The sequence below is a fragment of the Aquila chrysaetos genome, chromosome 1, assembly GCF_900496995.4.
Source record: "Aquila chrysaetos chrysaetos chromosome 1, bAquChr1.4, whole genome shotgun sequence".
Lineage (NCBI taxonomy): Eukaryota > Metazoa > Chordata > Aves > Accipitriformes > Accipitridae > Aquila > Aquila chrysaetos.
In genome coordinates, this window is record NC_044004.1 from 81,052,497 (window position 1) to 81,066,327 (window position 13,831).

Consider the following 13,831-nt stretch of genomic DNA (forward strand, 5'->3'; position numbering starts at 1 on the left):
CCTAAGATAGCAAGAACAACTAACAAAAAGCACTTACAGTTATGAATAAAGCTGAAAGAGGAAGAAAATATTCAAACAAAAGGTTCTCTAACACTGGTTACAAGATGATTCAGTGATAAAAATACATGCACCCAAACCAAATCTTAGCTGTATCGGCCACATGCAAGCAAGCTGATATGAAAGACAAAAACTTATACATAAGACACAAGCATGAATGCAGTGCATTGATTCAAAATTGGGGAAGAGCAAACAGAGAAAAGAAGAGGTCTGTCTTTCTATTCACAACATCCTCCAAGACATCTCTTGAAACAATACAAATAATTTTCCAAGTCCCCCTCAAAACATTTTCTTTAATACCAGCCCACATCAATATTTTTTTGCCAAGCACCAGAGTAAGGAAATGCTACCCATGTGATGGAATGCACTGACCAAATTATGTATAACAGCAAATCTCAGAAGATGATCAAATTATCACAGAGGAAGATTTTAATTCGTGGCATAACAGATGACAGTAAGAAACACCATGTTCTTCAAGCTAAAAGTACAACTTGATTCCTAAACCCTTTAAGCTGGCAATTGTAAAATATGTTCTTAACCTATAATACTGCTTCCTGTACTGCACACATTCTGTAGGTAATAGGAAATACTACTCCATAATCCTTTAGGAGCATTAAAGCAAATCAGGCCCATAAGCTGACTTCAGGCAGCAAACTGCAGTTTAAGATTAGGAAGCAGTTGCTATTATGCAACCCACGTGCTGTAAAACAGATGAAAGTATCTGAAATGTGTGAATGCACAGAGCGTCAGAGCAGCAAACCATTATACTACTTAGGACTCTGGTAGACTCTGGTAACAGGTATTGCACATTTGGATTTATATTCTTAAGTTTTTCCTATCACACATCTTGTTACTAATTGCTGAGGTAGTCCATGCTATGATTGTTATTTTGTGTTGCAAGGTTTTAGGTAAGTGTTAAGATTTGGCTTGTAACTACAGGCTCCTATTTCAACCAAATGAATAAATTAAGAAATTAGTGGAAATAATTAGTAAGAAATCAGTGCGCACAAACAAGGGCAGACTTTTGCATTTACTTTGTACAGTTTCTTGAACAACTACATCCCTCTCTCCAACGACTGAAGCATTTCAATGAGTACAAGAATGTCACATCTACAGATAAAAGAGAGAGGAAGATTTATAGGCATTACGATGTCGCTGTCATCATCTGTCAGACACTTACTGTGTCGGTTATGCAAACAGCAAAGGAGTTATTAAGAGGGAGTCAAAAAGATAGGCAATTTATTAAACCCCTTTCAGTAACAATTTATCTGTGTAACAGTTTTTATCAAAAACTGAAGTATTTTACCTAAGCTTTTGAACTCGAGAGTTGTGGAAAACAGATTTTTAAAATCCTCGCTCAAAGGGGAGCAAGGTAGAAGAGAAGAGGTACTTGTCTTTCAAAATAAGGTTTTACAGTTAGTACCCAAAATACTTTCAATGGCCATGCCAGCAGATAGATCTTTAAGAAGTCACACGGGAATAGAACTCTTATGCAAGGCGTAATATCCTATTAAGATGAACTTCTAGCAAGTGACCGAGGTAGAACATTCTTGGTAGCACTTTGCCACTGGCTTTCTGAAAAGAACGGCTTTAAATGAGTCTTCATAGTTACGGAAAACAATCCTAAACTTCTGAAAAGATTGATCATATTGAAAAAGATTAAATATTTACAAAGATTATCTCTATTATTCTATGAATAGATTCTAAACTTAGACAAAACTTCTAAAGTTATTAACAGGAATACATGCAACCTTTTAAACTAAGTCACTTATAAGCCATAGCAAGGCCTGCATACTTTGGGATTATAATACTGCAGCATTGACAGCATCAGTCAAGAGGAGATTTACCTGAGAGTAAAGGATGGAAGTCTAATTAATTGTTTTCATAACATGAAGTATGTTACAACAGGGCAAAGGCACATTCCCCTTCATATGACTTACATTTCTTAACACTCTATACACTAGAACTGAGCAAACAGTATACAGTTAAAAATAGGTACTTTATTGAATGTCACTATCGTACCAGTATTCATTTTCAAGATTCAGTCCAACTAAGTGCATGAAAGTGAGTTTCATAAAGATTTTACACCCTATGAAACACTAATGTTCACAGACCTACCAGATATGCTAGTTAAAACAATTCAAAATACCTCAATAATATATTTTAATAATGCAAATGAAAGTAAAAAGACCAAGAAGAGCGAGTTCTTTTCTGTCCTGCTGTGCACTGGGCAATTCAAATGGGGTATTTTAAGATCCTTATACTCTGTAAGTCTTTCACCTTATGTAGTGGGGATTAGCATTTGCAGGTACTAGTCCACCTGTCAGTGTTTTATTAAAACTGAGTGCTATTGCAAATTCTTCTGTAAGGCTTAGCCAGGCCTAGAAGTGCTGCACGAACAAAAAAGCCCCATCCTTACTGCTGCTGGCCTCGGTCCAAAGCAGTATAGCAAGACCAGAAGAGGCTCCTGGCCGCAGCACCTCGGCAGCTGCACTGTATCCCCAGAACTGGGAGCAGGGGGGAAGACGATGCAGAGACACATCAGTAGGACAGCTCAGGTCAGGCTGCGCTTATTACTTCGGGCCCTGCGCCAGAGCAAAGCCGACCACATCCACACGTGGTGTTGCAACTGAGCTGACGTGCCCTCCTGGACCTCAGGAAGCACAGTGCAGAAACCTGAGAAACGAGAAGCCTGCTCCAAAACCTATGCACCTTCAACCGAATGCCACCTGAATCCGTGCGCAAGCGACTCGGGTTTCTCCGCATTGGCGCTCTCTATTATGCAGGTCTTTTCCTTGCTGCCCGTGGCTACTCCACCCGCAGCACCTTGGAAAGATAAATGCTGACTACATATAGCAAAAAAAGCCATCTATTTGAAAGCAAGAGACGTATATTCCCCATGGAGAGATTTGTCTAGTTCATCCAAAACAACATGAGAATGTTTTCTGACAAATTATACATCTTCCTCACAGCTACTGTGAATTCACAGAAGACGCAGTATTTTGGCACCAACGTACAAGTCCCTTGACAGAATCCCCTCAACTTCTGGAGACCTTTTCTCCAAGTACTGACATCGGAAAGCAATGTTTCTCAACTTGCTGCAACCATTTTGCACCAGAAAGCAAGCAACCTGAAATCATGTTGTGACATCGAGGGGTGCGGGTATTAACACAGAGAAGTCAACAGGTTACTCCACACTTCCTAGAGACAGCAGTGCTGTTTAAGACATTATTTACTGGCTCACAAACTGCTGGCCCTGCTCCTGCTGCGTGACACTGCGTTGCCCAGAAGAGCCCAGTAACACAGTAACTTACCGCAACATGTTTCGTGCGGCACAGTCAAGAGCTACAGGAATAACTGCAAAAAGAAAAGAAGAAAACCTTCTACCTGCAGAAAGCAGGGGCCGTGAGTGCCACAGCAGCTGATGGAGACAAAGATGCCTCTCCAGAGGGGTCAAAGCTGCCCAAGAAGCCTTCTCTTTTAACACTGGCATCAAAAGACAGGTTGAAATACTGGCTGAATGAAGTATCAAAGAGAGGAAGAAAGAAGGAAAAAATTAAAACCCCAACTCTGCCTAATTTTAAACACTTTAATCAGTGAGAGATTCTCCTTTGATTAAAATGACTCTCCAAAGAAGCGGCTGGAAGAAATTGCAGAGCACAACTTCATAGTAAGCTTAATCTGTTGGTGCAACAAACACAGCCTATAGTTACATGCTACCATCACGCAAGCATGAATTTTGCATCATGAACGAGTCTCAGGATCCGAAACATTAGGTTTTAACTTAAACACATTTTACTAGGATTGTATTTTAACTTAAATAATAGTTTGGGGGGATGCTTCATTTTTCACTACAGCTAGCTTCAGCTTGGTACAAGCTCTCCCTGGTCACGCCATCACATGACACCTAGAAGCACTGAATGAATTTCTTTGTTCAGTATCTGACTTCATCCTATAGCAAATAACTACATTTTAATAAGCCACACAAACAGAATCACAAGGAAAACTATAGCAGGTTTGTCTCTGCAGTGGGAAATAGAACTTTGATTAAAGTTAAAATACTTGATTTCATAATGTTTTGCTCTTATTCAGCTCAATTAAAATAATTTAATTGCTCAAGACCGTATGCAGCAACAACACACACTCTGACAACATTCAGCTTGTTCAGTCTGTTCATCATTAGGTTCTGTTTTGAAATTTACAGGTAGGGTTTTTTAAAGCAAATTATTGTCTTTTGCTTTCAGATTTGTCTTTTATAGTGTCTGCTTTGACCCACCTCCTAGCAGAACTCAGTTGTTAGGATGAGGATAAAAGTACTGTATGTATTTTCTCTATGTAGTTTAATCCTCAGACTCTGATTTTAAGAGCAAGACCGCATCACTTGCCAGAGTGACAGGGGACAGACATCAATTCAGGCACCTTTTAAAAGGTGCTGACTACACTCCAGTAAGGAGTAAGAAAATACTCAGGTTTTTTTGCAGTAGCTGTATAAAGATTTTTAAATAGACAGAAACTTCCTGCCAATTTCTATTATCAGTAGTTGACTAAGACTGGATTATAACTTCAGAAAGGAAAGGGTCTAAAGATAAGGTTTGTAGATGTTCAAAGACAATCAGACTTAAGTACAACCTGTTAATGTACAAATATTAAGGAAAAAAAGGAAACATAGATCCAAAGGTTGTGGAGGGTCAAGACAAAGATGACTGACAGCTCTAACTACGATTCGCAGAGGATGATCTGGGTGTAAAACCAAAACAAATCAACAACAAACCACCCAGATGTGCATCAAGTGCTTCTACATGAGCATGTGTCTGTTCCTACTCCTTGAAATTGCACTTTCTGGGAGATGAGAAGATGTTCCTCCACTTCTGAAAAGTAACTAAGACTTTTTGAACACTATCACTATACAGTAACAAATATCTGATGGGTGTTTATAACAGAAACATGTTCTCTTAACTACAGCCCTGCTATAGGCTATCAAGTTATTTTACTAGTAAATAGTTTAATGCAAGACTGACTGTTTAATAAAAAGTGTAGTCTGAGATTAAATTAGTTTTAGGATACTCCAATCTTCTTGACTGTACTTTCACAAAAATAAAGCTAATTGATAAATAAGCAAAACAATTACCAAAGTATCACGAAGCGGAGTAATTGAAGATTCATCACCATGAAAGGTTAAAAAAACATGGCAGCTTTAGATTACACTCTTAAATTTGACACACTGTACACCAGACTCTGATGTATTTTACAAGATTCTCAACTTCGAAAGAAAAATTCGGATAGTCATCAACTGTTCTTGGACGAGTTTCCATGCAAGTCATCACAGGATTTACACTGACAGCTCACATCTATAGACTTTCAGGCCCCACAAGCAATGGATACCCCAAACACTAGACTGGCCTATCTAATCATGTTACTAAAAAACACCTGAAATTTTCCACTTTAGAGTGCTGTGCAGACAAATGTGTGTAAACAAACCTTCCCACAAGCATTTTATGCTCGATTTCTTAGGAGAGACTTCTGTGCCCAGGGACCAAATGCCGTACATATCAACACATCCCTCTCAAAGTTCAGTTTCTTTGAGCCCAGGGACAGGAAATAACATTCTTCCAAGGACCAGCAAGGCTTAAGCAAGGGTCTAAATCTCCAGCAAATCTTTCTCAGTATTTATAGTACACTGGTGCACAAGTTTTATTTAGACTACTGTGACAGTCTCCTCCAAGCTCACTCAGGCATAAGAGGCTCTAGTGGAAGAGAACCCTAGAAGAAAGCAGAAGAGCTTGAGATCTTTTTGCCAGCAAGGTATGGAGCAGCAGCAAGATTCCCACAGCCTGTAGCTCACTTCAGAGAGTACCAGCACGGCAGGCCTCCCGGATGAAAAACTGACCTACGTCTTACACCGCAAGAACATTTGCAGCCAGCACTACCTATGGTCTACGAGCTATTAACACAATTTCAGATGATGCCCGAGGACCATCAAGAATAGACACAAGCCTGACTTGGCAACCAGGCAACAACCTGATAGAAACAACAGTTTTCAAGAAAAATGGGAGTGATAAGAGTACACATTTGTTTCCAGCTTAGCCAATCCACCTTGTCAGATCTTCCCATTTAGCTTCATAGCCAAATTCCTTGGCTATCAGTTTGCCATTACTGGAGGGAACAGTAATTGCAGCTTACAAAGTTCAGACTGGCACTAGAAAAATCTTTTCCTTTGGAAGAGTGCTGGGCTGCTGGAAAAGGTTACCAGAGAGGATGAGGCACCTCCATCCTTGCAGGTATTCAGGACTCGGAAGAAAAAAAGCCATGGCTGACCTGATCTTATGTTTGCCAACAATTCTGTATTGAGTGGAAATTTGTACAAGACCTTCCAGAGGGCCTTCTAGCCAACATTTCTGACCTACTGACTCTCTAGGCACCAGAGCTGGTTAACCCTTTCATTCCCCCCAAGGGTAATTCCCGCAGAGGCAGTGCTGCCTGCAGCACATACTGAGTACTGCCAATCCCAAACCTCGTCTGCAAGCTCTTCACTGGCAGCAACCTTCTAGTCAAGAATGCTTGAGAAAGATACTGCTACCAAGGTCCAAGTTTAACATCTCAGCACATCCATGCTATTAAAAAAAAAAAAAAAAAAAAAAAAGTACTTTTCAGCACCTGTTTGCACTATGATAAATTGCCAGAACTGGCTTCCCCAAGCAAACTTACAAAATAAACACTTAACTACTTGCATACAGCATCTACATTCTCTAACAACTAACTTGTTTAAAAAGCACTAAGTCTTATTAATCTGAAACATATGCAATGTAAACTACTACCACAGCTCAGTAACAGCTTTTAAAGTGAGTGAGAAGGGAGAAACCAAATTAAGTGCTCACTTGAAAGAAGATTTCATTATAGAATTTCCAGCAGTACGAAACGTTTATGCATTTGGCACAACATCTCCTATGTTTGCATTCTTACTGCTATGTCTATTTCCCATGTTTCATCTTAAGACAAAAATATTTAATCAAACTGTGGTGGGGCGAGAGAAGGAGAACGTTATTCTCCATGAAACAAAAGGCATTTAAATTAGTAACTAAATCTGCATTCTCAATCAGTTCAAGGACAGGTGTAGCCGAGAGGAGAGATGTACAACTGCATTCAGAAAAGTAGATTCCCCCCTCCAGGCACTGCACGTTGCAGAAAGCGCATCTCACTATGCTGCTGGGTTTGACAGCTGCAGCGGGCTCCTCAGTCACACATCCCGCTTCACCTCAAAAGCGAGCTTTGCATCTACACATCATTTAAATTATTCTGATGTTTAAAGTAGTATTCTGGCCAAAATTCCTGTTCCTGACCCATATTTAATCCAGAGAGATACGCCTCTTTGATCCCATTCATACTGTAAGCTAGGAAATACGTGACTTTTCTCTGAATTTGAGAATTTCTCAGTTTAAACATTAAATTGGGAGGACAACAATGATGTCCTGAAAAGAAAGTTAATGGCAAGTAAGTAACAACACACGAGTACTGGTCTTTTTTTTTTTTTTTTTAAACACTAGTACTTTACTTTTGTTGGAAGTTTTTACAATTCTTTTTTAAATACCTTTATTTTATGAATTGGTGTTCTTGGCATTAAATTACAAAGCCTTATTTGTTTGACTTAAGTCAAATAACTTCCAACTTGGGGGCAGGGCAGAGAAAAACCATCAAATTCAGCATACGTAACTGCATTTTAATCAAAAATCTTCACAATTGAGGCCTTTAATTTCAGAATTTGATGTCTGAAGGCTGTGCTACAGCTCTGCACTCAATCCTCATGTGTAACAAATGTATGAAATAACTTTTTAAAGACTGGTGTTAATGTATGGATAAAAACAATTTCTCTGATGGAACATCGTGTGTTAGTTTAAGGAACCCAAAGTCCTCCACCTTTTATGTTCACACTGCTACCTCCCCTTAAATACACTGAGAGACAGCCTTCATAATTTTTTGGTTTGATTTTTTAAAAAGCATAATGTTTCACCAGGGCATCAAGGCTCATTTCTAACTTGGTTCAGAATCTGAAGCTCACCCAAGATTTCCCATTAACTCTCCCTTCAGTTATTGAGTAAGAAGGGAAAATTGTCTTAAGTCACTTATTTCTCAGGAAGCTGAACCATCCATTCATAGGAGGAAAGAACAGCATAGAACAAAGAAGAAAGCTATACTTGTTCCCCTATACAAATAAAATTATGTGCCTGACAACTGTGCTACTTAAGAGAAACTGTCATAACAAATCAGATTATAACTACTTTTTGCAACTCTGAACTGTATCATTTAGAAGTTATCTACGTTGTCTTTCAAACCCCTTAAATCATAACTGTTACGTTTACAGTTTGTAAAAATACAAAGTTTGCTGCTGTTTTTTCCATTTACCATCACTTCTTCGCATATTAAAAACACCTTTTTGAACTGGGCTAGTAGCTATTCTTTTTCTACAAAATGATCTACTGATCAAAGAGCTCAAGACTTAGCAAGGATACAGTAAGTGTCCCGTAGTCCCAGGTATAGTCAATTAGGTGTACTGCTTCTAACAGCTAAACAATTAAGTTATTCCATAAAACCACAGGTAGTGTTGTCAACTCTTGCCATATTTAGGAATTAATAACACACACAAAACTCTATGTTAAAAACCAAAAATTTCAGACGCTTCCAAAAGAAAGGACTCACTGCTACTGCAACACACTGGCCCCAAGTCAAGAACCGCGGCACAAAATCTTTCATGTAATTAGCAAAATAAAAAAATAATTCAAAAATAGCATGGTGCAATTATCTAACAGCAAAAAGGAGAGCTGAAAAATTTTTCAGATTAGATGATAAAACATTATGAAGAAAAATATTTTAATGGACTTGCAATGAAAAAATAGTGGTAGGCAATTCCTAAGAGGCTTTCTGTACAAAGCTACAGACAATTTAAGGACTTCTTCCCTACAAGGAGTGTTAACAGGACCTCACACCCCGAACATTTAAGATGTATACATCCCAAGCGTCATAAAACACCAGAAATATTTTGTCAAAGGGTTCAAGAAACCTTATGTCACAAGACTTGGAAATTCACTCCAAGCACAGTTGTCCTGGGGAAAAAATGGAAAAAACACCACACATTTCAGGACAGAGAATTATATTAAACAGTTCTGGTGTATTTTACTTCCTGGAAAACAGGGAGGAGAGCCCACTACAATGCCTATTCACAAATACTTTGAGCTGTACCAGAATGTCAGTTTTCAGTCCAAAGATACTTTCTAAAGCAACAACAACAAGAAAAAAGGTAAAACCATGCTGAAAATTTTTTTAAAAATAAAAATCCCAACAAAAGCAAGTGAATGATTTCAAACACTTCTAATGCATCAGCATTTCTCAAACACAATCCTATTCTCTTCTTAAACATCACTCTATAATACTAAAACAGAAATAAAAGCATTTCTTTTAAAAGTTGGGATCTGGAGAGAACAGGTATTTCATTTAGTGAGCATCTCTTGAATACTCCTGAATATGATCTTACAACAAACATCTCAATAGCTTTTAATATTGTAGCGTGATTTTTCTAGTAAGTAACTGGCAAGGGACTCACTCAAGATGGTACTAGTAAACTGAGAGGAATTCTTGGTACTATTCTAAAGGAAGCAACCTGACTAAAACAGTGATGTGGAAGGAAGCACTTGAAAGAACCCAAAGTGGAAAACATAAAGGTAAGTAGGCGTGGGCAATAAAATACTCGGCAGTTAAAATCAGAAATAATAGGATAGGCATTGTTGTTACAGTTTTTAGTACAATTAAGTGCAGAACATTTTTGAAGTGGTAGGAGGAATGTTGCAGCAAAACACATCCTCTGTACAAGTCTCAACAGGTACAGAAAAGGACATACACGAAGCTACGCTCAATGGCACTGTTTTATGGATCATGAGGCTTACCGCAGTACCTTCTCACCCAATGTCTGCACATGTAGTAACACACCTACCACATAGACGAGACTTTGATAAATTTGATTTTTTTCCAGTCCTGGAAATAAAACATATTGCTCGAAATCAACCAAGTCAACCTGCAGCAAATTGTATACAGCAGAGAATTATGGCAGGTTCTCTCTCTCTTCCCCCCCCCCCCCCCCCCCAAACTGACTGGACCATGTTGTCATGATCCATAGCACCCCCGGCATTCATTCACTAACCCAATACAGTTCCTCCACGTGAACCAACACACACAACTGTCATTCCAAAGGATTGATTTGGATAACCACCTCTGAAGTGTTTTAGATATGATAAACATGGCATTGAAATTTCATGAACATGGTAGTTCTAACTACCTTCAATTTCTCTAAACAATAAGTAAAATAGCCAAGTTTATCACAGGGTACCAATCTGGACTTATGACAGAGTCCTGCCTTGATCGCAGGCCAAACCCAAACTGTAGCTGCAATGACTGCCAATGAACTACAACAGCTAGTAGCCATTCACTAAGTTAAAGTTGCCACCAGCATAAAAAAAACCAATACACTGCTTTGTTACCACTTCCTTAAGAGTCAGCTGCCCTCCACTCCACTCGCACAGGCAAGGAGAGGACTCAGAGAGCTCAGGTGACACCACCCTGTGCAGAACGAGGACACAGGGATTGTCTCAGATGCCCTCTCCTCAAGCCCTAGTTAGTCCCATAGGTTTCTCCATCCAAATCCTGCTTCAGAACCACCCAACTGCTTAGAGCACTCTAAGAGTATAAAACGTAAGGGGCGTTTACCAAGTACTCTAACATGATTCTCACCTTAGAGTCTATACAGTCAAGAGACACGTAGGACAAGAAGTAAACCATTTTTTTCTCTTGCTTCCTGCAAAGACCTTCTGTTGATGGAAAATGTTGTGCAAAATCAAACATAATATGCAAGCACTTCAGGCCAAGTACTCATTTCCTTGTATTTCAACAAAAATATTTTCACAACAGCATGAAAGCCACCTGAAACAGTGTAAGACTAACATGAACTGGTTAGTAGTTTTGAAAAAACAGCCACTGCAGTATCCAGTGTTCAGCCTGATCAATGACCGAAACAAAAGAAGAAAAACAAGGAAATGTGAAGTAAAGGTTAATTGCATACTATGTTGTGTTGGTGCTATAAAACCAGCTCAGCTAAAATATGTAAGTGACCTTGTGTGATAATTGCTTGGAAAAGCAGGCAGGCAGCTTCGGATAGGAAACGTAACCAAGGCAACTTTTAGAATAAGAGCCTAGAAACAAGTGATATCACGTGAATTATTCCTAAAACTAAGTCACCTAATCGCAACATGAAAAACAAAAATACTACTTTCAAGGTGTTTGCTTTCGGTCGGGGGGAGACCTTCAAGGATCTCTACTATTAAAGTTACCCACTGCTGTTCATCCGCAGGCAACTCTGATGAGCGTGCAAAACGGGCTGCGTATTTTTTAATGATTTACCATTGTTCCATAGCCACTACTAAAACGCATATGTAAACAAGTCATAAAAGACAAGATACCATTTAGTATCTCTTTAAATACCACAACTTTATTGACATATTCCCTTAAAAGTTTATGCTTAACCGTTTTCCTTCTTTTTAAACCACAGGGGAGGCACAGCAGCAATTATGCAACCTTCTTCCTTCAAAGGCAAGGCAGTTTTGATCGAAACTCGGTTAACGTTCACGCCGGAGACGCATCCCAGGCCGAATACTCACACCGAGGTCCCTCGCATTACGCCTTCCAAGTTTGCGGCGGGGCAGCAAAACACCCGCCTGGCCCCCCACGACCAAGCGTGGCTGCCCCACTTACGTAACTCCGGGACGGTTGAGGTGACAGCCCCTCACGGCCACGCCGAGGGGCCCGCCAACCGCTCCAATTAGTGACTGTAGATGGGGCAAAGCCAAACGCGTGGCTGAACCGAGCCGAAGTCGGTGTCCCAAACACAGCGGGCCCCCCCCCCCTCCATCCTCCGTCGCCGGGGCCTGCGGCAGCGCCTTCCCGCCCCCCCCCCCCACCTCCACACACACACCGGCTGTCGATCACCAGGTAACGCGCGCGCGGCGGCCGCGCCAACGGTCGCCGCCAACGGTCGCGGCGCGCGCCCCGCCGCGGGCACCCTCCCCGCCCCCCCCCCCCCCCCCCCCCCCCCCCAGGCACGTACTGTCGCAGCTTTGCTTCATCCTCACAACTTCCCCGGAGCGCCTGCCCCTCCGCTGAGGAACAGCGCGAGTAAGTGTTCGCCTCAGCGTCGGCAGCGCTGCGGACCCGGCCCCCCTCCTCCTCCTCCTCCTCCTCCTCGTCCCTCACACCGCTCAACTTCCTCAAGGCGCAGCGCGGGTACCTGCCGGGTGAGCCGGCACCCTCCCGCCGCCCTCTCCCCGCACTCACCGCTGCTGCGGTGGTGGGAGGGAGGGAGGCCGACCGGCCGGAGAGACCGTGCCACACAGGTGCCGTGCCCGGCGCGCAAAAACCCTCTCCTAGGGGACGGCCGCGCTCCCTGCCGCCCTCAACAACCCCGCCTCTCCCCACAGCAGCAGCCCAAGCTCACCTCAGGGTAAGGGCGGGTAGGGAGGTGTCCCTTTCTTCGCCCACAAATGACGCCCCTCAGCACCCCCGCAAGGACACGGCGCTCCTCCCGCCCCCGCTCCCAGGTCACACCGTCCCCTCCGCGCCGCTCCCCTTGCTCAGGGACACCGCATCGCCACGGCCTCCCGTTCCCCTGCGGTTTCTTTCCAGTCAGCCCGCGGCTCCCCCCGCCATCGCGCTCTCTTCCCCTCCAGACCCTCCGCCGCGGGGCGATGCAAGGCGCTCAAGGGCTTTCCCTTGCGTTACCGGAGGGAGGAAAGGAAGAAAGCAAGAATGCAGGACTAAGGGGAGGGAAACGAAAAAAAAAAAAGCGGCAAGGTGAAACGAGAGCCTCCCTCCTCCTCGCCCACCTCCCCGCCGGCGGCGCCCGGGCAGGGACCCTCCGCCCCCCGCCCGCGTCGCCGCCTCAGAGGGGGACGCCGGAGCCGGGACCCCCTCGCCCTCCTCCCCGACCCCCCTCCCGCTGCCCCCCACCCCCCGGGGGGGGTATTGCCGAGCTCCCTCACCGCTCTCCCTTCAGGGCCGTTTCTCCGCGTCGCTGCTTCTGTTAACGAGCCGAAGACCGGAGCGAGCCGCGGCTCGGAGCTCCGCTTAGCCGCTCTTTTTTCTTTAGTCGAGCGGGCGCGGGGGCTGCGCGGCTCCGTCCGGCCCGGCCTCAGGCCCTGCTCCCGCCGGAGCCCCTCCGCTGCGGCGCCGGGGAGCGCCGGGCCCGCCTGTCCCCTCCGCCCAGGCTCTGCTGCACCTGCTAGCGGGGCTGGGCTGCCCCCTGCGGCGCGGGCCGAGGAGAGGAGAGGGCACCCTCGCTCCGTCCTCCCTCAACTTCTCATCACTTTCCTCTGCCCTCGCTCCGCTCCGCCGCGCTGCCGCCCCGGCAACCCACCGCCCGCCGGACGCATACACCGGGCGCGGCCGTCGACCCCCGCGGAGATGCTGGCACCGGCTCCCCTCACCCCTTCCCCCTCGCCGGCGCGGAGAGCTGCCGTCCGGATCCCCGCCCCATGCAACTGCCCCGGCTCCCAGGACAGCGGGGAAGCTCCCGGCGGGGCAGGTCCCCTGTGCCCGCCTCTGGCGGGTGGGACCGGGGCCGCCCATCCGCCAATCAGTCCGGGCGCGGCGGCGGCGAGGCCGCGGGAGGCACCGCCGGGCCCGCCCGCGGCGGCGGGAAGGGCTCCGCCGGGGCGGCCGAGGTGGGCCCCACCGCTGTCCT

The 13,831-nt window shown here is 44.1% G+C and overlaps 1 protein-coding gene across 5 annotated transcripts in view; it reads right to left on the minus strand.

Moving 5' to 3' along the window:
• UGT8 (UDP glycosyltransferase 8) overlaps positions 1-13,831 on the minus strand; it is a 49,721-nt gene that overhangs the window by 35,732 nt on the left and 158 nt on the right. Inside the window, exon 1 of one of the 5 annotated variants that reach the window (XM_030021963.2) lies at positions 13,575-13,668. The exons of 1 other annotated variant lie outside the window; for it this stretch is intronic. Coding sequence is in view for 1 of the 4 variants with exons in the window: in XM_030021971.2 (XP_029877831.1) it covers positions 12,200-12,218 (19 nt within the window). In the remaining 3 variants the exon portion in view is untranslated. Of the gene's footprint in view, positions 1-12,199; positions 12,305-12,586; positions 12,695-13,130; positions 13,669-13,831 lie in introns of those variants that run through there. 3 more of the 5 variants (XM_030021978.2, XM_030021988.2, XM_030021971.2) reach the window with 3 other exon arrangements.